This window comes from Euprymna scolopes, chromosome 2 (assembly GCF_053919585.1).
Source record: "Euprymna scolopes isolate OS-2025 chromosome 2, ASM5391958v1, whole genome shotgun sequence".
Lineage (NCBI taxonomy): Eukaryota > Metazoa > Mollusca > Cephalopoda > Sepiida > Sepiolidae > Euprymna > Euprymna scolopes.
Window position 1 is genome coordinate 141,626,793 of NC_136483.1, and position 26,639 is coordinate 141,653,431.

Below are 26,639 nucleotides of genomic sequence, written 5' to 3' on the forward strand. Positions count from 1 at the left end.
AGATAAAACAGTATAAAGTAGAATTTGGAAACAATTAACTCGCTTAAATGTAACTGACTGGAGAGTAAGCTTGCAAAAAAAAAAAAAAAAAAAAGAAGAAAGTGTCTGACCCCTGGATAAGAAAAGTAATGTTAAATGAATAAATTAAGGGATACACACAAATTGCCACTTCTTGATGGAAGCTTACCATCTCTTCAGATTGATGTTGTGTATCTATGTGCATGTAGGTGGCTCTTCAGTCCAGCTCCACTCTTGCATAATCGTTCACAGATCTGACAGGGGAACTTGCCAGTATTTGCTAGTGGTTTTAAAGGAACTGTATAATGCACCTTTAAGGCCTGACCAGTTCTCATGAGAATGAAATGTGGAATGTTGTTCTGTATAGCTTAATTGCCATATATACATATATATTTGTCCACAGATCTGGCAGGGGAACCTGCTAGTATTTGCTGATGCTTTTAGAGGGACTGTATAATGTACCTTTGAGTATCTTGTCAAACCGTTTGCAGATTTACAGACCACACTCCACAGATATTACAATACTTGGGTGGTGCAGGTAGCAGCACATCCTCATAAAATTGTACGTCTTATCTACCATCGTGTGACTTCACATGGTTCACCAAACCAGCTTTAGACAAAAATCTGCCACAGATTGTGCATTTCATATATGTGTGTGTGTGTGTCTGATATCTAAAATTAAGTCAGCCAAATTTTAGAACTTAGACATAAATAGCATAGCTTCTGACACTGATATTCGATTCTGTCTAGTCCTTTTCCTTTATTAACATTAGTGCATATTGCTAAGAATACATTTTTTTTTTTTTTTTTTTTTTTTTTTACAAAGGCATCACCACATTATCAAGGCCCAGAGGCCACTCAAGGATAAGGGTTAAAGAGTGTACAGTAGAAATTGGTCAATATAGTAATCATTAGTAATGAAAATTTGGTAAATTTAATAACTTATATGGAACGGCTCATCAAGAACTTATTTACTTTAGACTTGAACACAACCATATTGTAGTCAGCCGGAAAGCAGGAAAACGGAAGACAATTCCACAGGCGTGCAGTTCTAAGAAAGAAGCTTTGTTCATGGAATCTACGTTTAGGTTTAGGCACAGATAAAGAGTGGGGGAAATTATTGATAGTGTTTACAGCTAGACGAGTGTTTCTTGTGAAAGTTTGGCGAGGGGGGACCATAGATTGAAGCTCAGTTGAACACTTTCCATGAAAATAACGATACATCAGAGACAAACTCGCAACATCTCTTCTGTGAGAGATTTAATTTCTTTGCAATTTATCCTCTTTCGAATATTTTTTTGTGGTAGTCATTTTTCTTTTCAGCAACAAATGTAAATTATAGCTGGTAGCCATTTTTGCTATCAACACCAAATTTCTTTATTAATAGTCAATAAATTTTTTGTTTATTATTACTAATTTTTAAAAACATTTTTCTTCTGATACAACCTTATGTGGAAACAAATAGGTAATCTTTAAAAATATTTTTTTTTTCGCTCTCAAACAAAGCATATTGCTAGTTGCAAGTAAGGGACTACTATTTGGGATCCTGTCTAGTAGTGGACTGGGGAAAGTTGAGCAGTGAGATGTTTGTTCACATTACATTTAAACTTATGCACGTCAGTACAGTCAGGAAGGCAGGAGACAGGGAAGGAATTCCAAAGTCTAGCAGTGAGGAAAGAAACTATTAGAGTAGAAGGCTTTTTGGCATCTAGGAACCTTGTCGGGTTAGTTGTGAGTATGTACATCGAGGGGTCACAAGTGCTATTTCACCAGAGTACATTCCATTAAAGTACTTGTAAAACAGGCACAGGGATGCAACACTGCAACAATGGGACAGTGTGGGACCGGTTAGTTTCGAGACTCTTTTTTGGACCCTGTCTGAGTACGAGAGATTAGTGATAGATGCACCAGCCCAGATCTAGCAATAATAGGTAATATCTGAAAACTTACATTTTAATGCAGGATCATAGTTATATGACAACATCTTGTATTCGGAGAAATTTTGATGTCAAAATTATTGGATAGCATAGAACAAGTAGGCAAGCTAATTGTATTTTTAAAACACAATTTATTCGTGACAGAAACATTAAATCATTACAGACAATATTGAATGTGTGGCGATGTCCACCATGTTGCTTTCCTTCCCCTGGAACTCTAGTCTTTTCAAAGATCTATAAGGGGCGATAACTTATTTTATTTAGAGTTATTCCCCTTTTATCATTTTAACACTTCTTAAACAGTCTTGCGAAAGATATCTCCATTGCATTACCTTCTTTGATTACACAAATGGCCATGGTTCACTTCATTGTGTTCTGTTTTTCTTTCCTTCCCAAGCGATATAGTCACTAATAATTTTCATGTCTTTAAAATGTCACTTCAGCAACTAAATATTATACAAGTACATCCTATCCTTATTGTAATTTGTATTTTGGTGATTACTTATTTTATCTCTCACTCAATCCATTCAGATTATTATTGGTTTCTGATATCTTCAACTCCTCTTTTATCTTAAACAACTTTAATTTACGATAAGTCAAATCATGTTTGGATTTTTTATTTATTTTTTTAAATTATTTTTTAATTATTTTATACTTGGGTGACTTGAGTGCTCAGTAAGATTTGCGTCTGTATGACTGCATTTAAAATCAATAAACTAATTTAACTATTGTTAGTGTCTAATTAATACTTATCAACCCATTACTGGAACAGTATTTTTCCAATCAGAAAGTAATTCTTTAATAAACAGAATTCAGATTTTTCCAGTTTTGAAAATTTAAAACAGCAGCTTCACTTAAATAACTTGTAAAGTAATAATCCGCTTCAGTTCGAATTTTGACATGTGTCATTTAAAGATTAATACTTTATAACACTTATATTGATTCTTATTATTGGCGCCATCTATATGTCAGGCCGGGGACTTATTGAGTGACATGTTATATGACTATTGTTTTTATAAATTATAACTTGGTTACAATATCTGCAATTAAGTTATTACATATTCATAAATACAGGGAGATGGAGAGAGTAGTAGTAGGAATAGGAATTAAGTTATATATTCATACATACAGAGAGGGAGGGGTAGATGGGCAAAGACGGAGGAGTTGATAGAGTAGGTAGATATGTGAAATACTTACTGGCTGTACAGATTGCAAAAACCATTTGAAGAGAATCAAAAAACAGGAACATAACCAAAAGTGATACAGACGCAGCGATCGGCAAAAACATTGCTTGACACGTGTCAATTGTTTGCACATCTGAAAATACAATTGATAAAAACAGAAAGAGACATTTTAATATAAAATCATCAATAATTTATTTTCAACTGGAAATCTGGAAGGAAATTAGCAATAAAAAAAGAGGGAGCAAAAATTTGCCATTAATTGCAGTAATCATGTCAGACGAAATATTCAAACGTCAATATACATATGATTGGTAAAATCCTAAACTATTGAACTTATTCCAGAGGAAGAGAAATTTGGGAAATAATCAATTTACATCCAATACCTATAGTTAAAATTTTACAGAAACTGAAGGCACCTGAATTTTCTCAAAAGACTTCCACCCCCTTAAATTAAACCAAATATTGCCCACACTGCAATCACTTACGCCTAGCAGCTATGTTCAAAAACTCAGTTAAAAGGTGTACAAGGGAACCTTCACAAGTATACATACAAATAAACATATATATATATATATATATATATATAAACCTTACTGCGTATAAAGATATGACAAAGTATGGAAATGAGGAATAAAGCAACATCCAGACAAGTAAGACAAGAATTTAACAGAGTTATGATTTGAATTAATATTTTACCTAGAATAGACTTTATCAAGAATACATGAGTAATAGGCTGAAACATTAAATTATATGGTGGCGTGTTGATAGAAGAAAGAACCCAAGATATGTGGTAGTGGATATCCTAGAAAGTTGTGTGTGGTACCTGTGTACTTACACACCCCTCTCTTTTGCCATTGTTGGCTCAAAGGGAGAGGGGGTTCTGTAGTGTGTAATAGGAATGTGGCCAGGGAAAGAGTAGTTTAGTAGAGTGGGGAAGGTTATCGAATTTTTAAAATTTATTATTAATGCTTAATTCAATAGGTTTCCAGACTTTCGTATAGGCACTTTTATTGATAATTTTATGAAACACTAGTCTCCTTTGAAGTAATCTTCTCTGGCTGCAATGCACTTATTGTACTGTTCCAACAACTTCTGGAAGACCCCCATGGAAGTCCTCTTGTGTGAACATGTCAATGACCTTTGTCACAGTCTCTTTCAACTCTTCAATTGTCTCGTAACAGCCTCTAAGGTTCTCCTTGAGCTTAGGGAATAACGTAAAGTCACATAGTATAAAGTCACTATAGGAAGGGTGAGAAATTGTCCTGATGTCCATCTTGGTCAAATCGTTTGTGACAAGGATGGAGCCCCCTTAGGACAAACTTTGCACAAATCTCCTGCATCTTCAGTTCTTTGCAAATAATTGCGCGTACAGTTCCCGCACTGACATTAAACTGCACTTATTGTCTCTATAGACACATGATGGCCATTATCCATGAAATTCTTTATTTGGCCAATCAACTCTGGTGTGCGGACTTCCTTACTACTCTCACACCTCTCCTCATCTTTCACAGACTGACTTCTTTGAATCTCTTACGCCACTCAAAAACTGATTCCCGATTCATGAAAGATGGTCTAAAAGCAGTATTCCATACGTTTCTATGGCATTTTTTTTTCCAAGTTTAAAACAGAATTTTATTGCATATCATTCTTCTAAAGTGTCCTCACGTCCAGATTGCATTTTTGAAATTCACCAGCTGTGACAATCAAGCTTTAGTAGAGTGTATTCCTGCTATAGCTGTTCATTTGAACTTAAAACCATAAAAATTGGTAAGTCATCTCATAAAACGTATAGCAATAGCTTACTAAATTTTCAAGAGTCTACAACAATTTTAAATGCCTGTACAAATAAGTCTGGAAACTTATTGAAAGCACCTTGTATATCATTACTAGTGCTATGACAACAGCATATTCTTTTCATTGTTTTGATTCTTGAGTATATATCTGACACAGACACAATTAATCAACCAAGAACCACATCACTCTACATAAAAACATAAGATATCAATGGATATATATATACCTGAGAATCAAAACAAGGAAAAGAATATGCTGTTGTCATAGCCCTAATCATTACAGATCACCATTTTGCTTAATTACTGGAATTAATGAAGGTATTATTGACAGATAATTAAATTAATAGAATTATTGTTTTCAAGGATTAAGTAGTTTTAATCGGAATTTCTGTGGCTTTTATCTTTATAAATATAAATAGCTTATCTATTGTTGATGCAATAAAAAATTATTCCTTAAAAAAAAAAAAAAAAAAAAAAATCAGTTTTTACACAGCTAATACAAAAAACAATTTATAGAGCTGCATTACTAATTTCAGTGTCGGAGTAAAAATGATTAACCTGCAAAGTGCAAAGTCCTCATCTTTCAACTCTTCACACCATAAAAGTCACATTTCTGTATTATACTTTTAATTTGCTCATTTCATATCAATCATTGTGTGTATCATTCATTATACGACTAATAAGTTTACAATATTTTCGGGTCACACATACGAGCACACAATCCAAAATTTGGTTCTTTGTTATAATAGGAAAAATCCAACAGTTGAAAAATTGAGTTTCCGTTAAAAAACAATGGTATTTACTGATTTTTTTCTGTCAATTTCAACAAAGCAATCTTATCTACTTAATTGTCATGTCATAATTGGTTAAATATTACTGCATTATTATATAAAACATGTACTTTGACAAATATCAGGTTAACAAGAACGTTCTTGTGGTTTTTAACTTAAATTCAAATGAACATATCCTGACTCAAGCAAAAATTTATTGATCAAAATAAGTGCCATCAGACTCAAACTTTTGCCAATGCAAAACAAGTGTATTTATGCCAATGTAAAAATCTTGCATTTTGGTGGCGAAGTTGTTGATGGTGTTTTTGATATCAATTAGGTTTTTGAATAATTTCTCACACAGTTGTCAAGATGCTTGAAAAATTGAAAAAGTGGTAGTCGGTAGGTGAGAAGTCTGGAGAAGATGGCGGATGAGGCAGAGTTTCTTAGCCCAATTTGTTCAAGTTCTACAGGGTCGGTTTAGCAACGTGTGGTCGGGCATTGTCATGGAGAAGAATTGGGCCTTTTCTGTTGACTAATGCTGGGTGTTGTTGTCGAAGTTTCTGATGCATTTCATCTATTTGTTGACAGTACTTCACCGCCATAATGGTTACGCCTACATTAAAAAAAAACAAAGAAACAAAACTAATGGATGAGATTGGTTGCAGACTAACAAACAGTCAGCATGACCATTTTTTTGTGCAACTGACTTCGGGAAGTGCTGTGGAGCTTCGTCAGCATCTAACTACCGAGCTGAGTGCCACTGGTTGTCATAAGGAACCCACTTTTCATTGCAAGTCACAACCCGATCGAGAAACGGGTTGTTCTTGTTGCATAAAAGAAGGAAAGATGACATTTCATAATGATGTTTCTTTTGATTGTCGTTCAATTTGTGAGGCACCCATTTATCAGGTATTTTTTTGCCTTTCCAATCTCAAGTGGTTGGAAATCGCTACGTCTAATCCAGAAGAAAGTTCTCGAACAGTTGTATGTGGATTGGCTTCGACTAAGGCTTTTAATTGATCGTTGTCAACATCCGATGACCGACCACTATGCTCATCACCTTCAAGACTCGTCACCATCACAAAATTTCCTAAACAACCATTGTGCTGTGCATTCAGTAGTGGTTCTTGGGCCAAACGCTTCACTGATATTATGAGCCATTTCAGCAGTTTTTCGACCTAGTTTGAACTGAAATAAGAAAATTGTGCAAAATTATGTGAATTTGCTTTTTCCCATCTTGTATTTAACGTTCTGAAAAGAAGAGATAATTGTTTAAAAACGAATGTAATTTAAACGATTAGATAGAGCAAAAAAACGCCCTTTAAAATGATATAAAAGTAAAGGTATTATAACAAACTTATTTGACAATACATCATTTGAAATAAAAAATTGATCAAGAACTTTCTTCTCAACCTAATAGATGGTTGCATGACACTTGCCATTATTTGTGACAAAACAGACTAAGTTATTCCCCCTGAATTGATGCTATTTAATTATGCATTATTTCAAAACCTATTTTCATTAATAATTAATTTTCTGTCTTATTGCATTTCATAATTTTTGGATATGTTACTAATTTCGACATGATAATCAAGTAGATACCATTGGTTTTACTTGAAATTCAATATTTCTACTTTTTGCTATTATAACGAAGAAGCACCCAAAATCGTTCTTAAAAACATACATAACCGAACCTCCCCCCTACATTTCTTTGTTATAACCTCAAATTTAATAAAGTTTCACTATTTTTCACTTTGGTTTGTAACATTAATTCTTCAATTTTTATCACAATTACTGCAGCATTTGTTGTTTAACAGTAATTGACATTGTATGTAGGTGTTTGTTCTTTGCTGCATGAGCAAGTAGTAGTTCCAATAGTTTCTACAATAATTTGGTTTCAACATATTTCAGCAGACAATACTTTAACTTCACTGATTTTTCAGCATTCTGTTTCTATATGAATTCCAAAATTTGCAATGCCCTTTTTTTTCTTTTTTTTTTTTTTTTTTTTTTTTAAATAGTGTGCAGGTGCACATATTTTTAACATTGATTATCTGATGCATTCATTTTTTATATATAAATCTGAGGTGTCTGTTTAAATGCATGCATGTATGTTTGCCTAAAATTTTCGACAGAGGCGACAGATTTTCACGAGATCGATATCGTTTTAAAGCTCGGCACTTCGGACGACAAATACTGAAAAATTGGCTAAAAACATTAATTCCTTCACCCTCAACTGGGCACTTTTCTACAGGGAGGGGACGCTTTTTTCACAAATATTTTCAAAAGTCATTCCCTCTTTTTGATTGACGAGCCTTAATTTAAACCTTCAACACTTCCAGGTTGGTGATGGACACAACGGCAAAGACGTCACATTTTTTGTTTTCATGTTTTTTTTCCTCCTTCGCGGTACGGGTTCGATCCTGCCTGCCTACTACCACTTTTTTTTTTTTGATCAATCACACCTCCAAATACCCAGGCAAAGCCGAGCACCCAGGCTAGTTTTTTATATTTTACAAATCTGGAGCCAATTTTTGCAAACAATATTCATTTATATGTCTAATTAAATACTGATCTTATAAATAAACTTAGAAAAAAAAATAATTCTATACAACAGTACCTTCCTTCTTGTGTTTGAATACAGGCACTATTGTTTACCCCATCCCATCACACCAAAAAAATACAAACAAAAAACTCCTCACTTCATTTTTACATACGTATAGTGATATGAAAATGGGCATTCTTAGTTATGAATACAAACGGTTAAATGGTCATTTGTATTATTTGGACTATTGTTGCATATTATCACAATTGGCCCAGGTAATAACCAACCTTTTTCAAGTTCATCTTGTCAAATTCGGGAATCTGTACAAAATTACAAATGGAAATCCTTTATTTAACCTGTAGGAGGTAGTTTGCTCTTGTTTCAGTCAGCCATGACTGAGCAGAAGTCTTTATTAATTTGTAATTGTATTCTTAGCATGGTCTTTCAAGCTTCAGAATAATGCAACTTAGAACCGATTGCAACTTAGAACCGATTGCAACTTAGAACCGATTGCAACTTAGAACCGATTGCAACTTAGAACCGATTGCAACTTAGAACCGATTGCAACTTAGAACCGATTGCAACTTAGAACCGATTGCAACTTAGCACTTTTATCCATTGTGTCACCAGTCCTTGCATATCTCCGAGTTGGACAAGATGCACGTGAGGAAAGTCACAGGTTACTTGGGCTGAAAAAATAAAAGATACTCTGAATAATCCAACCTATCAATCCACATCTCAAAACTTCCGAATAATAAAAGGTTATTTTTTAATTTAATAATCAAAGACTATAATACTTATAGATGGTTAAAAATTAGATTAAAAATACTTATATAGAGTTCAGGGGTGGGACAATGAATTACTTAGTTTTCTCAATTCTCCTGAGCATGGGAGTCTGTGTTATTGATTGATATAAGGATAAAATCCAACAGCGTATAGAAAAAAAAATAGAATATTTAATATTTTATTTCTTTAATAATAGAAACTTTATCAAAGTGAATAAAAAAATATTTTTGATTTGATCGTCTTTTTCATTCATTTTTTTTTTTTTTTTATAAAAGAGATGTGGATTAGGCAAATTCAAAAGAGCAAGATGAGATTAAGACAGATTAAGGATGAGATGTGGATTAAATTGGGTACTTACTTCCATCGTTCTCCCCAGTAAAACCTGAGTAGTTGTTTTTGTCTTTCTCTTTCTCCCTATTCTCTTGCTCCAGATTTAAAGATCTGAAAACAATGGAAGACAAAAAGAAACATTATAACAAATTATTCATTTTTGTTGTCGTTGTTGTTGTTTTACATCTTTTTTATGGTTAAAATATGAATAAAAATCACAAAAATCTAAATGTCTATTTTAAAATAAAAACAAAAATATAAAAAGGCAGTGTCAGATCGAAGATATTTTTTAAAAATATTTTCTTGAATTCTTAAAAATGAATAAAAAGTAAAAACGAACTTTTCTTTGCCATTTGTTGAAGGTGAAGAAGAGGTTTCTAATGATTAACATCTTTTCAGTTGTGACAATATCAAAAGCGTAAGCATTTTATTAAGATACTAAAACAATACACTATAAAAACAGAAAATAGATTCCAAAATTCATAATGATCTGTTCATTAGTTTAGATTATCCTGTACATAGAAATATATAAGTATATACACATACCTAACATTATATATATATATATATATATATATATATATATATATATACACACACACACACAAGCAAGCAAATATATGCTTCTTCTAGTCGTACATTTTTACTAGGCAGGGAGGATGATATCATGGTGAACGAACTATATACACTGACCACCAACAGAGGAGGTAATAACTAAGAGAATGTTCTCATGACAAACAAATACTAGCTCCTAAGAAATAATTCTGGTACGATAGTACCACGAGGAACAAACATATTTCCCCCTCTACTAAAGAGACGTTAATGCCTACAAGGAAGATGTCAAGACGACAACTTAAAATATACTACACTATCCACCAAAAGAGGTAGTAAAGCCAAAGAGGATTTACTTGTCACCTCCAAAAGGAAGATGTAATACCTTGGAGAACCGTATCATAACAGAACAGATACTACAATACCCACCTCCAAAATAAGGAGGTAATATCTGGGAGGATCCATTCTTCAAAGAAGGTAATGCCTGTGAGCATAGTATGATGGAAAAAAATAAAAATAAAAATGAAAAGATAGATCCTAGAACGATAGTTTCATAACAGAAGAGCTACTACATTATCGTCTCCCTTAAAGGAGAATTAATCCCACCCTCTTTAAAAAGATAATTCCTGGGAGAACAATCTAATGGCAATAGAACCGATATTGAAATATCCACTCCATTAAAAATTAATACGATAATAGATGAAATCAGCATTTTTTCCCCATTCATTTAAAAATGAATAATTACAAAAAAAAAGAAACATTTTTTATAGTTTCTTGGCTTTTTAGCTAAAATTATAGCTGGCGTCTGTTCTCGGCAATCAAGCAGCAATTGCTATTGACAAAACTATTGTGCATATATAATAACACATGACAATGCAAATTACAAATGTATATTACAGAATATTAACTTAGTAAAAACTGTTAACAAAATGAATATGCAAATTTGAAATACATAAAGGCGTCTTGCAGCATTTGCAGATTATTATATATACGATATTACAAAATCTTATGTTTTCTCATAGAATTAAACAAACAGAACTAATTTTGATGTTAATATAGTTAGGAAAGGAGAAAAGAAACATTTGCATTTATTCATTTCGATAGATAGTGCTCAACTTATTGGAAGCTTTTTGTATCTCTCAGTCCTCTTCACCGTGCCACAACAAGGATGTAATCGTCATGATCTTCAACTTCTGTCTTAATACAGATTTAACACAGATTTTCTAACACTTTTAATCCAGACAAAATAACGAGGGAACTTGAGAATTTGCTGTCAGTAGATTGCTCTATGTGAAGTGCATCATCAATTTGTTTACACTGCACCTGCTGGTGGTAGTCTTCCTTTATTTACATACTAGCGTTGCCCAGTTGTAAAATAACTTGTAACGCTTGCAACTTGTAACGCTTGCAACTTGTAACGCTTCACTTCTAGTAAGTAAAAAAAAATTATTTAAGCTGAGATCGAAACCAAAACCTAAAGATAGTGTCAAACACGATAACCATTAGACCAGCTTTCTACGATTTTTAAAGTGTTTTCAAACCTACTTATTAACATAAGGAAGTTGTCATGTTTCATGACTGCGTCTGCACAGTTTTGAAACACATAAAAATCTCATGACCCATTAGTACCAATTTTTCAATTTTTACCCTTTTTTTTTTTTTTAGATGAAACCTGATTAAAAAAATTTTGTGCTGAAAGTAAACACAAGGTACATTTTCTACTCTCCATACTGTGATACTCGCACCATAACTTCTACTACATTCCAACTGAAAACACTACTGCAGATAAAACATCAAAACAGCATTTTTAAATAGATTTTTACAAAGTGATTGTTGTGAGATTATCAAACCTTCTTTCAAGGAGATCTAAGAGCATGTGAACTTCTTGGAAATCAGACGGAAAAAATATCTCATCACTGAATATAACTTTCTCCCACTTCTTGTAATTGAAAATCCATCTATACAGTTTTCACTCATTACTAGCGGGACCTGTGGAAATTCTACAGGGGTCTCATTCATATTTAATATACTGATGTTGCCATTCTGTAGATGTTCAGTGTAAACGGAGACGCTCTGATATTATTGTAGCGTTTTTGTTAAAACTGCAAAAGTATTTATCTAAGCTAGCACGAATGCCCGGCAAAGCCTGGTCATTAAGTACGCTTAAATATGATATTTTAATTCTTGCAGATTTCATATATATTATAGAGTTAATGTTCTATCGATTTTTATATATTATAAAGTTGCGATTTCAAAAATAAAAAAAAATATATCCATATGACTTGGGTGCATTAGCTTGAATCGAAACCAAAATAAAAACATGAAATATATATATATAATTTGAGTTCCTTCAGCCATAATCGAAACTGAAAAAAAAAAAAAAAAAAAAAAAAAAAAAAAAAAACTTATGAATTCTTGATAAAATTATTTATAAAAAAAATTAGATGACTTATGTGCCATCAGCTATAATCGAAACCGAAACCAAAACTTATGGAGAATTCTTGGTAAAATTATTTATGACAAGAAATGGAAGTACATAACAATTAAACGACCCGGATGTAAGCGTGACACAGAAAATAACACACACGCTATCATATTAATATATAGATTATAGTAATGGGACGATTCCAATATTTTTCCAGTTTCTGATATAATTCCAGATTCTGATACAATTACCGATTCCGATTCTTTATAAATCTCTAAATATTTAGCCATAAGAGTTATTTTGTACCGGTTATCGTAAAAACACATCTTAAATGTCCCTATATCTTAAACGTAAAAAACACTTGTGATGAGGTGATCTAGAGATTTTAGTCTTACTGGAATTTTAAATCAAGAAATATTTATTTTATTATTACTACAAGCAGTGGACAATGTTTCTTAAACTAAGGAACCGGTTTTGGCATCAGAAAATAGGCTCAAATTTTTCTGATGCCGATACTGATTCCGATATACCAAAAAGCTCCGATTTTTCGATTCCTGATTTCGATTAATCGTCCCAACACTAATAGATTATGGTCATGCATTTATTGTACCTACAAGTTAAATAAAAAAAGTTCCTTCCACCTGAAGCACAGTCGATCGACTTATAGCGATGTGAGGTTGCATTTAAAGAAAAGAGAATCCTTAGTAATTCATTCATCCATCCCAAGGAAGCCTGCAAGTTATTAATTAAATTAAGATGACAAACCCGAACCAATATTCTACACATAGCTGGTACAGGTAACAAATGACAAGGATACCCAATATTGCTTTTACACTAATGAGTACCCACTGAAAGCCACTCGAGGATAAAGATTAATGAGATTATAAGCTGGATGTTGGAATAATACTATGAGAGAATGCTTGGCTCTTCTACAAACAGCGAGAAACTTTTGTCGAATTATTAAAAAATTTACATAAATCACTTTCGGCTATAAATCTACATCATTTGTCTTTAAATGATTTTAACACTTTAAATGATTATATTCATATCATCTGTAAGCATTGTTTTGCTCTTTCTTTTGCAACTTCCTCTCCATTTAGGATTCACTCATTTGGGACTTTTTTTTTTTTTTTTTTTTTTTAATTTGTATAATACGACTAACAGTCAACAGGACAACAACAATAAGACCTGTGGGTAAAATAGGAAATATCCATTTCATCATGGCCACCTTATCTAGGGTTGGATATAGCAAACCGGCGCTGGTCCAATTATTTTAGATTGTATAGCTTTTGGCAGAATTTTTTATTTTAATCATTTATCTTAAAAAAAAAAAAAAAAAATTTTAATTCATTATTTGGTTAATAATTAAACTATTCAAAAAATATTTTCAAAATTAAAAAATACAATAAAAAACAGTTTGACTTTATTATTTATAAATAACTAGCTGTACCCGGCCATGCGTTGCTGTGGCTCAGTTTGTTTGAATAGAAATACAATAAAACAAAAATGAAAATGTACTGTAAATTTACCAAATATATATACTTTTCTCATGAAAAGTTTTCTGTAATGTTTATATACATTTATAATTTATTTATTTGCAATTGTTTTAACAAAAGTTTTTTTTAACACACGCACACAAACACATGCATGCACGAACTATAATAAGAACAATTAGCGACATATATTTCTTTTTTTTTATGTTCTCAATACTTGTGGATACACAATATTTTGAAACTTGTTAATGGCAAACACCCAGCAAATTTTGAAGTGCAACACAAGTCTGTACTTATTAAAGTATTAAATGAACTTGATGCTGTATGAAGTAATAAGTCTCTTAGTGATGCCATATTGTAATTTTAGTAATCATACGTTTATAAAGCATAGAATTGGATTCCGGAATAAGAGAATTATCTGAGCTCAGCCAATCAGAATGGATGAAGTTTGTTGAGGAAGCCTTTATTATTTACTAGCGGAGGTACCCAGCATTGTCCGGGTGTTTGGAGGTGTGTGTGCTCTTAAATAAAACAAAAAAGTTTTGGTAGGTAATTAGAATCAAACCTGAAGTTGGAAAAAAAACGTGAGACGTTAACCGCTCGGCCAGCAAGAAAGAGTAAGTGAAAGACGTTTGAATTTATTTAAGTAGAATTGACAGGTGCCTGCTTAATGAGGTCAAATAGAAGTCATGGAGTTAAGATTGACGACGATGTAAGCAATGGCTATTCAGCAGTTAACATTTTCTGCGGGACAGTATTTTCATGAGGTGAAAAACCAACTTTGAGGAGGAAGAGCAGCTCCCCTGTTTATTAGGGAAGTGTTGTCCAAATGAAAACAATCGTCTGATATGATGGTGAAAAACTGACATTGACCAAATATTTACATCGCTTTCTGGAGACCACCCAGCCAATTCAAATATAGTTTTGCTTTTTTTATACCGAACAGCGAAAGAAACGCGCGGTGATCTAAAAATCTGGAAAAAAATAGCGTTGAAAAGTCTGGCAAATTATATTGCGCGACCCTCCTTGATTAGTCATACATATTATCATCTAGATGCTCCTTAAAACTTTTTATATGCTGAGCCGACCGAGCACTCCCCTGAAAAAGCCTTTTGCGGATATACAGAAAAAGTGCACACACACACATTTTCGCTTTTATAGTTATAGACTAGCCTGGGTGCTCGGCGTTGCTAGAGTGTTTGAAGGTGTGTGTTAAGCAAAAAAAAAAAAAAAAAAAAAGTGGTAGTAGGAAGGCAGGCAGGAGTGATGTTTTCGCTGTTGTGTCCATTGCCAAACCGGAAGTGATGAAGGTTTAAATTAAGGCTAGTCAATCGTAAAGAGGGGATGACTTTCGAAAATAGCAGCAAAAAAAAAAAAAAAAAGCGACCCCTCCCTGTAGAAAAGTGCCCAGTTGAGAGTGAAGGAATTAATGTTTTTAGCCAATTTTTTTTATATCTGCCGTCCGAAGGGTCAAGCTTCAAAATGATACCAATCTCGTGCAAATTCGTCGCCTCTGTCAAAAGTTTTAGGCAGACATACATACATAAATTTAAACAGAGATGAGGTTTATATTATAGAGGAATCGGAAAATGTGAAGATTATGTTAGGTTTATGTATTTATTAGCCAGGTACAGGTAGTGAAATCACAGAATCTGTGGAAAGTGTAGAATTCAATCTGGTGACAACTAGGAATATTGGTAGGACTATATATTTAGAGAGAAAAATAGGGATTTCTTCATCTAAAGATGCTGCAATTGTGATAGTGTTGCTCGTAGGATGCAATGTAGCATTTTAATATCACGGTTGAATGTGTATAAAATGGTGTTTTAAAGCTACTAGTGGCTATTAACTTGGGTGTATTGAATTTGTATGTGGCATCTGTTGTTGCAAACCTACAATACTTTGGTTCTGTTGTTGCAAACCTACAATACTTTGGAATTTCTGCAGTCATTTTATTATATAGGAGATTGAATAAATTGCTGAAAACAAATTAAAAAAAAATTTGGAATCTTCAGACTACTGTTCTCATTTTGAGTGTTATTTTTACATTTTGGTTAACCATCCTCAGATGTATCTTGTTGTGCTTAGGAATCTCGACGGGATTTCAAACAGAACTCTTACTTCACAAGGGTAGCATGCTCTTGTTCTGTCAACCATGACTGGATAGAGGTCCTATGTAATTCACAGTTGTATTTTTTCAGTCTACCACACTGATGACTGAACATTCAACATTCAGGAAAATGTGACTCAATTGATTTTTTCCAAGTACCTTTGCACTATGGTCCTGCGTCTTTGCAGACCCGTGGCGCAGTGGTTAGAGGTGTGAAAATGATACTGAAGATGAAAAATCATATGAATGACCACACCTCATTTAAAAAATTCAGAAACAAAAAAATATGCTTTTAAAATGTAATCAAGGATTTGCAGTTTTCTGAATTCAAATACGACAGCCATGATGGATTGGATACTTTCTATTTTACTAACCTGTGATTTCTCTGCAATTCTTCATGTAATGTTACATTCTGTGTGCATTTCTAAACGTGTGAAATCCATATTGGTTATTAGCTGCCAGACAACTGGCTCATTTTCAGAACAGTAGCCTTGCTGAAGACAAATAACTGAATGCAATCAAGGATGACACAATCATCAATATTTTATCATTTTACCACAAACGCAATGTAAATTCACAGAAAAAGACCTCTAATGTATTTGAATAATTAGAAAAAGCAAACTAAGAGTGACTAATCAGTGCACAAAGAAGCATCCAAAAAACTGATTAAAATACAAAAATACTTATTCCAATTAATTTGCACAAAGATGCAGGTATGTAATTAGTAGTGTTGAGGCAATTAATCGGAATCAGGAAAATTGGAATCAGATTTTCTGATACCAAAAACGATTCTTTTATTTTTGTTTGTTTAAAAAAACTTCATTTTTCATTATTGGTGCTAATGATAAAACGATATAAATATTTGATTTTTAAACTGCTAGTAAAACGAAAATCATCTCTAGATCATCATCCCAAAAGTGGATTATTTTTGTTTTCAAAAATATATGCACATATTACATGGGTATTTGCGGCAATCAGAAATTTAAAAAAAAACAAAAAAAAAAAAAAAAAACTTTATAACTAAATGTTTAGAGATTTTAGAAGAATCAGAATCAATATTTGTGTTGGAACAGAATTTGTAACAGAATCAGTATTTGTATTTTAAACAGAATCGGTAATTGTATCAAAATCTAGAAAAATATTGAAATCGTATCAGAGTATACGTTTATGAATTATGTGAATTTGGATGTTCTGGCAAAACAGTTAATCCGGCAAGGTTTTGGAACCAAGAGTGCCGTAAAATTGGTGTTTCACCTGTACTGATTAAGCACTAAATTTTCAGCTTAAAAAAATTCAAAATTCTGTCTGCAATTCAACCTTGATTTAATAAAACTTTAGTCTATGCCTGACTTGTCCAAGTTTCAACAATAAATGTTCAACAGTTTTGTTTTGTTATCGCCATGGTGTTAATATGTAAACACAGATCTATTTCCACTAAAAAAAATCATAGTTTAGAGATGAGGTAGGTGCATAATTATTGGGTTGGGAGTGTATTAATTAATAGTCTAGTGAACCAGTTAAACCAGCAAGGTTTTGGAATCAAGGGTGCTGAAAAAAAAAAAAAAAAAAAAAAAAAAAAAAAACGATCTTGTACCTGTACTTATTTTATGAACCAGCCTATTTTACATTTAAAAAAATCCAATAAAAAATCTAAACTTTAGAAATCAAAAAAGGAAGTGGAATTATTAATTCCAATGGGAAGGTCCAATTAAATCATTGAAATTGGAAACTGAACGTTCCAAGACAACAGGACAGAAGCTGTCAACAAGAAGAATCATTCAGAATTTATTGTTTCCGATGAATATGTAATGAGGCAAAACTGATACAGAAATTTTGAACGGCTAAAATTAAATCGATAATTGTCAGTTAGAAAGGTTAAAATAAATCGATTGATAGAATAAAATTTCCATTTGTAATTTATTGTCTAATATTTTAGGATACAATGGAATTGGGAGGCAGAATCGTCAAATAAATAAATAAAAATTTAAAAATGGAAAAAAAAAAGAAAAAAAAAAAACTGAGACAGGTCTTTAAAACTGTCAAATTTTCTTACTTTAGAAGCAAAGAAAAGTAGTCTGGAAAAATCCAACTAGTCGATTTTAGAAAATTTCAATATTTTTTAAAAGTAATTGTTTCATAGTCAGCTTGAAGTCACACGTAAATGTATTCAGATTATGCCTTAAAAATATAAAACAATAGAATGGAATCTTGAATGACTTTGCCAGGTTGTTATTGCTTAGCAACTTGAAATACTTGAAACATTCATTTAAAAATAATAAACATTTCGTTCATGTCCTTGTCGTAAACATGAAAGAAAATCTTTCTCGGTTTGTATTACTGTACACATAGATTCGAAAAAGTTGTCAAAAAACAAATATATAACAAATAAATGTTATCAAAGGCAAGATAAATTACTTTTCTACCAAACTGGATATATTTTTCGTGTTTTTATTCAATGTAACATATTTATTCAGCTCGAAAAACATACAGTGTTTACCGATGTATTGGAAAATTCAAGATGGCGTCTGATTCTCTCTTTAACACGGTAAGTTTGGGAAAAGGTGTTATAAATAAAAAACTATACACAATACTATTAAAAACCCGTCGAATATATGTCAACCTATGTCACGGTAACATATATTGAGCGAGTTTTTAACAGTATTTTATCTGGGTTTTTATTTATAACACCTTTTCCCAAACTTACCGTGTTAAAGAGAGAATCAGACGCCATCTTGAATTTTCCAATACATCGGTAAACACTGTATGTTTTTCGAGCTGAATAAACATGTTACATTGAATAAAAACACGAAAAATATATCCAGTTTGGTAGAAAAGTAACTTATCTTGCTTTTGATAACATTTATTTGTTATATATTTGTTTTTTGACAACTTTTTCGAATCTATGTGTACAGTAATACAAACCCTTCATATATATATATATATATATATATAAAAACTAGCAGGCCAACTGGTATTGCTCGGTCATAAAATACTCTTGAATATATTAATTCATGCAGATTTCATATTTATTATAGAGCCAATAATCTATTGATCATTATATTGTACCCAATATATATTAGTGATTTCAAAAGTAAAAAAAAAAAAAAAATGACTTGGGTGCAATCAGTTAAAATCGAAATTAAAATATATACTCCACCCTTATTCATTACCAGCCGTTCTATGTCCTAATGCATGTACAAACGAAAAAATTAACTTTGTAAAAGGTATAAATGTATATTTGCGCACACATAGAAGAGCACCTTAAGTCAACTTATGCTTGCCAAGTTTTACATTTTTTTTCAATTTTAACTTACTAAATTTTAAGTTATTTTTACCGGCTAAAAACTAAATCGAATTTGTTCTACAAGTCCAATCCTCCATATATCAAGTTTCAAGTCTGTAGACAAAAAATTGACAGTCAGTTTGGTAGAGACCGTTCCTCAGACAAGGTCACTTATATATATATATATATATATATATATATATATATATATGAAATCTGTAACAAAAAGTTACATTGTTAAAATGCAAAAATACAGGGTGGTAGGTAAATGGATAAACGTTAACATTTTTGTAATTATAGAAATTTATTTTTTTTAAATGTAACTAAGGAAAGGAAAACCCAGACATAAATTTATCTTTTCATTTGCAATTTTAAAATAGATCGCAACTTGTTGAAAACCAAGTTGTATCTCTAAAAACACCTGAACAAGAAAAAAATCTATAGAAAACAAATTTTTAACAGACGCCCCTCACACACACACACACACACAAAAAAAAAAAAAAAAAAAAAAGGTAGCTATAAAGTGGGTGGCCATTTTATATTAAGTTAAATATAAAAAAGTGATCCCCCACCTTTTCAAATTATAATTTCTTCATATCTTGGAAACTACTCGTTTCCTGGAATTTTAAACGTTATTTTTGTTTTCAACACCCTTGAAAGGCTTTTTTGAGCGTGGAAAGATACTGCACCTTTACCGACACATTTTATGGCTGTAAAAAAGTGCCAAAAATAGGTTCTGGATGATCTCCTTAATGTGCGACCTTAAGGGCAAATGTCACATAACCCACTACACTATTCAAGTTATGACCTTTCCAACTAGCTGCCATTTGTTAAATTCTGTCCAATAGTCGTGGAGATTTGGAACTTATAAAATTGCCAAAAAAGGTATATATATATATATATACACACACACACACTCATAGCCAAATTGAATATTGAAATACTCCTATTTTTGGTTCTATGGAACGAAATTACATAAAAATTTGCAGACTTTTAGATTATAATACTATTCTATGGTTAAAATTTATGACAATGGTAAAAAGAACCTACATTTTCAAACCAATAAAATGTTTAAATTTGCCTACATTTGTACATATAGTGTCCTGGCAGGACAGCTTCAGTTTTGCTGGTTTGAGATAAATTTTGCCCAGGGTTTTTTTTTTTTTGTTTGGTTGTCTCCCCTGTGGCCTTGCCAGGCTACTAATATATAAGTGACTGTTTATATCTACCAATCTTCTCTCAATTTTTGGTCTACAGACATGAAAATTTAAAATATAGGGGATTAGGAAGGTGAAACAAATTTCATTTGGTTTTTAGCCAGTAAGAAAAAAAAAAAAAAGCTGCTAAAGGAGTCAAAATTGAACAAAAAAAAAATTGACTTTGGCAGGAGTAAGTCAACTAAACCTGTTATATAGGTACATGCGCAAGTATACAGTTATGTGTTAAAGTCACTTAACTTTTACCGTTTTCTTATCCATCTGTCGATAGCTCAAACAGCAACGGCTTAGGTAGGAGTGCTAAATGTTTAGAGTCTAGCTGCTGGCACCCAAGTCATTTCTTTTAACTTGAAATCATTACTTTAGATTGGCTCTATAATAATAAATACAAAAGCTACATAAATTACCATATTAATTCAATTTTTATGACCGTGCAATGCTGGGTAGCCTGTTAGTATATATGCATACATAATTATAAATATTTTACTATTCAAGAAAAAAAATTCATGCTCAGAACTGAACAGTGATAAGTAAACTATTTTAATTGTATTTTGATGATTTATGTGCTACTAAAACTGATACTGTTTACTATCTTGTTTGCTTGTCACAATGATTTTAATCTGTATACGTTTTAGATGATGAAATGATGGGTGTATGATGTAAGAATGATAAAAGTAGTGGTAGGTCATGAATTATGTAAAAAATAAAAAGAAACTTAAGGGAGAGAAAAGAGAGACAGAGAGAGAAGAGAGGCGAGAGAGAAGGGTGAGCAGAGGGGAGGGAGAGAGGAGAGGGGTGAGCAGGAGAGAGAGTGAGAGACAGAAGAGTGGTGAGCAGGAGAGAGAGTGAGAGACAGAAGAGTGGTGAGCAGGAGAGAGAGTGAGAGACAGAAGAGTGGTGAGCAGGAGAGAGAGTGAGAGACAGAAGAGTGGTGAGCAGGAGAGAGAGTGAGAGACAGAAGAGTGGTGAGCAGGAGAGAGAGTGAGAGACAGAAGAGTGGTGAGCAGGAGAGAGAGTGAGAGACAGAAGAGTGGTGAGCAGGAGAGAGAGTGAGAGACAGAAGAGTGGTGAGCAGGAGAGAGAGTGAGAGACAGAAGAGTGGTGAGCAGGAGAGAGAGTGAGAGACAGAAGAGTGGTGAGCAGGAGAGAGAGTGAGAGACAGAAGAGTGGTGAGCAGGAGAGAGAGTGAGAGACAGAGAAGAGTAGTGAGCAGGAGAGAGAGTGAGAGACAGAGAAGAGAGGTGAGCAGGAGAGAGAGTGAGAGACAGAGAAGAGGGGTGAGCAGGAGAGAGAGTGAGAGACAGAGAAGAGGGGTGAGCAGGAGAGAGAGTGAGAGACAGAGAAGAGGGGTGAGCAGGAGAGAGAGTGAGAGACAGAGAAGAGGGGTGAGCAGGAGAGAGAGAGAGAGAGACAGAGAAGAGGGGTGAGCAGGAGAGAGAGAGAGAGACAGAGAAGAGGGGTGAGCGGGAGAGAGAGAGAGAGACAGAGAAGAGGGGTGAGCGGGAGAGAGAGAGAGACAGAGAAGAGGGGTGAGCGGGAGAGAGAGAGAGAGACAGAGAAGAGGGTGAGCGGGAGAGAGAGAGAGAGAGAGAGAGAGAGACACACAGAGAAGAGGGGTGAGCAAGAGAAGAGGGGTGAGCAAGAGAGAGAGAGACACACAGAGAAGAGGGGTGAGCAAGAGAGAGAGAGAGACACAGAGAAGAGGGGTGAGCAAGAGAGAGAGAGAGACACAGAGAAGAGGGGTGAGCAAGAGAGAGAGAGACACAGAGAAGAGGGGTGAGCAAGAGAGAGAGAGACACACACAGAGAAGAGGGGTGAGCAAGAGAGAGAGAGAGACACACACAGAGAAGAGGGGTGAGCAAGAGAGAGAGAGAGACACACACACAGAGAAGAGGGGTGAGCAAGAGAGAGAGAGAGAGAGACACACAGAGAAGAGGGGTGAGCAAGAGAGAGAGACACACAGAGAAGAGGGGTGAGCAAGAGAGAGAGGCACACAGAGAAGAGGGGTGAACAAGAGAGAGAGACACACAGAGAAGAGGGGTGAGCAAGAGAGAGAGACACACAGAGAAGAGGGGTGAGCAAGAGAGAGAGACACACAGAGAAGAGGGGTGAGCAAGAGAGAGAGACACACAGAGAAGAGGGGTGAGCAAGAGAGAGAGACACACAGAGAAGAGGGGTGAGCAAGAGAGAGAGACACACAGAGAAGAGGGGTGAGCAAGAGAGAGAGACACACAGAGAAGAGGGGTGAGCAAGAGAGAGAGACACACAGAGAAGAGGGGTGAGCAAGAGAGAGAGACACACAGAGAAGAGGGGTGAGCAAGAGAGAGAGACACACAGAGAAGAGGGGTGAGCAAGAGAGAGAGACACACAGAGAAGAGGGGTGAGCAAGAGAGAGAGACACACAGAGAAGAGGGGTGAGCAAGAGAGAGAGACACACAGAGAAGAGGGGTGAGCAAGAGAGAGAGACACACAGAGAAGAGGGGTGAGCAAGAGAGAGAGACACACAGAGAAGAGGGGTGAGCAAGAGAGAGAGACACACAGAGAAGAGGGGTGAGCAAGAGAGAGAGACACACAGAGAAGAGGGGTGAGCAAGAGAGAGAGACACACAGAGAAGAGGGGTGAGCAAGAGAGAGAGACACACAGAGAAGAGGGGTGAGCAAGAGAGAGAGACACACAGAGAAGAGGGGTGAGCAGGACAGAGAGAGAGAGAAGAGGGGTGAGCAGGACAGAGAGAGAGAGAGAAGAGGGGTGAGCAGGACAGAGAGAGAGAGAGAAGAGGGGTGAGCAGGACAGAGAGAGAGAGAGAAGAGGGGTGAGCAGGACAGAGAGAGAGAGAGAAGAGGGGTGAGCAGGACAGAGAGAGAGAGAGAAGAGGGGTGAGCAGGACAGAGAGAGAGAGAGAAGAGGGGTGAGCAGGACAGAGAGAGAGAGAGAAGAGGGGTGAGCAGGACAGAGAGAGAGAGAGAAGAGGGGTGAGCAGGACAGAGAGAGAGAGAGAAGAGGGGTGAGCAGGACAGAGAGAGAGAGAGAAGAGGGGTGAGCAGGACAGAGAGAGAGAGAGAAGAGGGGTGAGCAGGACAGATAGAGAGAGAGAGAAGAGGGGTGAGCAGGACAGAGAGAGAGAGAGAAGAGGGGTGAGCAGGACAGAGAGAGAGAGAGAAGAGGGGTGAGCAGGACAGAGAGAGAGAGAGAAGAGGGGTGAGCAGGTAAGAGAGAGAGAGAGAAGAGGGGTGAGCAGGACAGAGAGAGAGAAGAGGGGTGAGCAGGACAGAGAGAGAGAAGAGGGGTGAGCAGGACAGAGAGACAGAAGAGGGGTGAGCAGGACAGAGAGAGAGAAGAGGGGTGAGCAGGACAGAGAGAGAGAAGAGGGGTGAGCAGGACAGAGAGAGAGAAGAGGGGTGAGCAGGACAGAGAGAGAGAAGAGGGGTGAGCAGGACAGAGAGAGAGAAGAGGGGTGAGCAGGACAGAGAGAGAGAAGAGGGGTGAGCAGGACAGAGAGAGAGAAGTGGGGTGAGCAGGACAGAGAGAGAGAAGAGGGGTGAGCAGGACAGAGAGAGAGAAGAGGGGTGAGCAGGACAGAGAGAGAGAAGAGGGGTGAGCAGGACAGAGAGAGAGAAGAGGGGTGAGCAGGACAGAGAGAGAGAAGAGGGGTGAGCAGGACAGAGAGAGAGAAGAGGGGTGAGCAGGACAGAGAGAGAGAAGAGGGGTGAGCAGGACAGAGAGAGAGAAGAGGGGTGAGCAGGACAGAGAGAGAGAAGAGGGTTGAGCAGGACAGAGAGAGAGAAGAGGGGTGAGCAGGACAGAGAGAGAGAAGAGGGGTGAGCAGGACAGAGAGAGAGAAGAGGGGTGAGCAGGACAGAGAGAGAGAAGAGGGGTGAGCAGGACAGAGAGAGAGAGAAGAGGGGTGAGCAGGACAGAGAGAGAGAGAAGAGGGGTGAGCAGGACAGAGAGAGAGAGAAGAGGGGTGAGCAGGACAGAGAGAGAGAGAAGAGGGGTGAGCAGGACAGAGAGAGAGAGAAGAGGGGTGAGCAGGACAGAGAGAGAGAGAAGAGGGGTGAGCAGGACAGAGAGAGAGAAGAGGGGTGAGCAGGACAGAGAGAGAGAAGAGGGGTGAGCAGGACAGAGAGAGAGAAGAGGGGTGAGCAGGACAGAGAGAGAGAGAAGAGGGGTGAGCAGGACAGAGAGAGAGAGAGAAGAGGGGTGAGCAGGACAGAGAGAGAGAGAAGAGTGGTGAGCAGGACAGAGAGAGAGAGAGAAGAGGGGTGAGCAGGACAGAGAGAGAGAGAGAAGAGGGGTGAGCAGGACAGAGAGAGAGAGAGAAGAGGGGTGAGCAGGACAGAGAGAGAGAGAAGAGGGGTGAGCAGGACAGAGAGAGAGAGAAGAGGGGTGAGCAGGACAGAGAGAGAGAGAAGAGGGGTGAGCAGGACAGAGAGAGAGAGAAGAGGGGTGAGCAGGACAGAGAGAGAGAGAAGAGGGGTGAGCAGGACAGAGAGAGAGAGAAGAGGGGTGAGCAGGACAGAGAGAGAGAGAAGAGGGGTGAGCAGGACAGAGAGAGAGAGAAGAGGGGTGAGCAGGACAGAGAGAGAGAAGAGGGGTGAGCAGGACAGAGAGAGAGAGAAGAGGGGTGAGCAGGACAGAGAGAGAAGAGGGGTGAGCAGGACAGAGAGAGAAGAGGGGTGAGCAGGACAGAGAGAGAAGAGGGGTGAGCAGGACAGAGAGAGAAGAGGGGTGAGCAGGACAGAGAGAGAAGAGGGGTGAGCAGGACAGAGAGAGAAGAGAGGAGTAGATCTCTCTCATAAATTAACGTAGAAACCCTTTTTAGGACATGCTGTACATTGATTAACCCAATTTTTATTATTTTTAAAATCATGATCTGCGATGTATCATGGACAATCCAGCTACTTTTATTTATTCTCTATTAAATACCCCGCCAGACAAAACTCGGTAACCTAAATTTAAAGCAATTAGTAAATAAATGTAAATGCATTGTAAATTAGGTTTTAATTAGGTTAATTACTTTCAAAACATGCACAGTTGATGTTAGCCGTAGAAATGGCAAAGAAAAACAAATCGAGAAAAGAAAAAAATAGGAAAAGTTCTTTTACAAATGAAATATAGAAAATTACCATAGACATTAAAGAGAAAACCCAAGTCGTGAGATTACATACTTCTGGCTGACAATGTAAGGATGAGCCGGAGTTTTATTTCTCCATATTGTATAGAGTATTCCCAAAGTTACGCCAAGGAAATGTTAACTCAAAAACTATCTTATCAGGCTGAAATGTCACATTGTGGTTATTGTTGATAAAGAGTACCAGGTTCATACCTCTAATTTGGAAAAATCGGAAGTTAAAATTTTCAAAGTCATGGTCAAAGACTAAAGACACAAGCTGTTGGATTTCATTGGTTACAATATGGGCCAAGTAGTAAGTCCTTATAATGAACAGAACCAAAGTCATCACCAAAGTGGAACTTTCAGTTTCTATGACCTTGACCTTTGACCTAGTTAGTCAAAAATCAGTTGTAAGTTAGCCATGACCGATATTTTGACCAAGTTTGGTGATGATTAGTCAAGCAGTGTAGATGCTAGATTACACAAATATAGTGACAAACAAACTCAACCAAAAACACTACTTTTGGCGGAGGTAAAAATGCGGTATGTAACATTTCTCTTTCTTAGATATGGCATTTTTATGTTATTACACATACCTTTTATTTATTGGGTCACAACCACCAACCAGTATTAGGTTTTTGAAAGTATGAAGTCCGGCTCCTCAAATTCCAAACATTCGGACATCAACTGCTTATTTCAAAGTCTCACAATATTTAGTAATAAGTTACAAAAAAATTTTAAGGGTTGACTTATTTTTTCCATACTGGTGTTAAGGAGGTTTTATTTTTCTTTATTTTTTTTTATAATTATTTTCTTGTAATTACTGGTGACCAGATTATTAAAAGATGATGCATTTGATATCCTATAAGGAAAAACTACTTTGACATTTGTGAGTTGAAATGTACTAACAGTGTGAAATTACATATGAATTGCAAATATTCAGCAATAAAAAATCAAATAGATTTGGGGTAGAGTGGAGCAACATTATAGTAATTCGTTTGTTAGTTTATAAGTTTTTTGTATACTGGTATTAATGTAGGTAACGTTTTCTTGTATACTGGTATTAATGTAGGTAACGTT

The 26,639-nt window shown here is 35.6% G+C and overlaps 1 protein-coding gene across 3 annotated transcripts in view; it reads right to left on the reverse strand.

The window, feature by feature from the left end:
• Positions 1–26,639, reverse strand: part of LOC145296798 (signal peptide peptidase-like 3) — a 344,500-nt gene that overhangs the window by 57,723 nt on the left and 260,138 nt on the right. For all 3 annotated transcript variants that reach the window (XM_080142870.1, XM_080142879.1, XM_080142889.1), the window contains 2 exons: positions 9,395–9,477; positions 3,153–3,272 (listed from right to left, as the gene is read on the reverse strand). In XM_080142870.1, the coding sequence (XP_079998996.1) occupies positions 3,153–3,272; positions 9,395–9,477 (203 nt within the window). The remainder of the gene's footprint in view (positions 1–3,152; positions 3,273–9,394; positions 9,478–26,639) is intronic.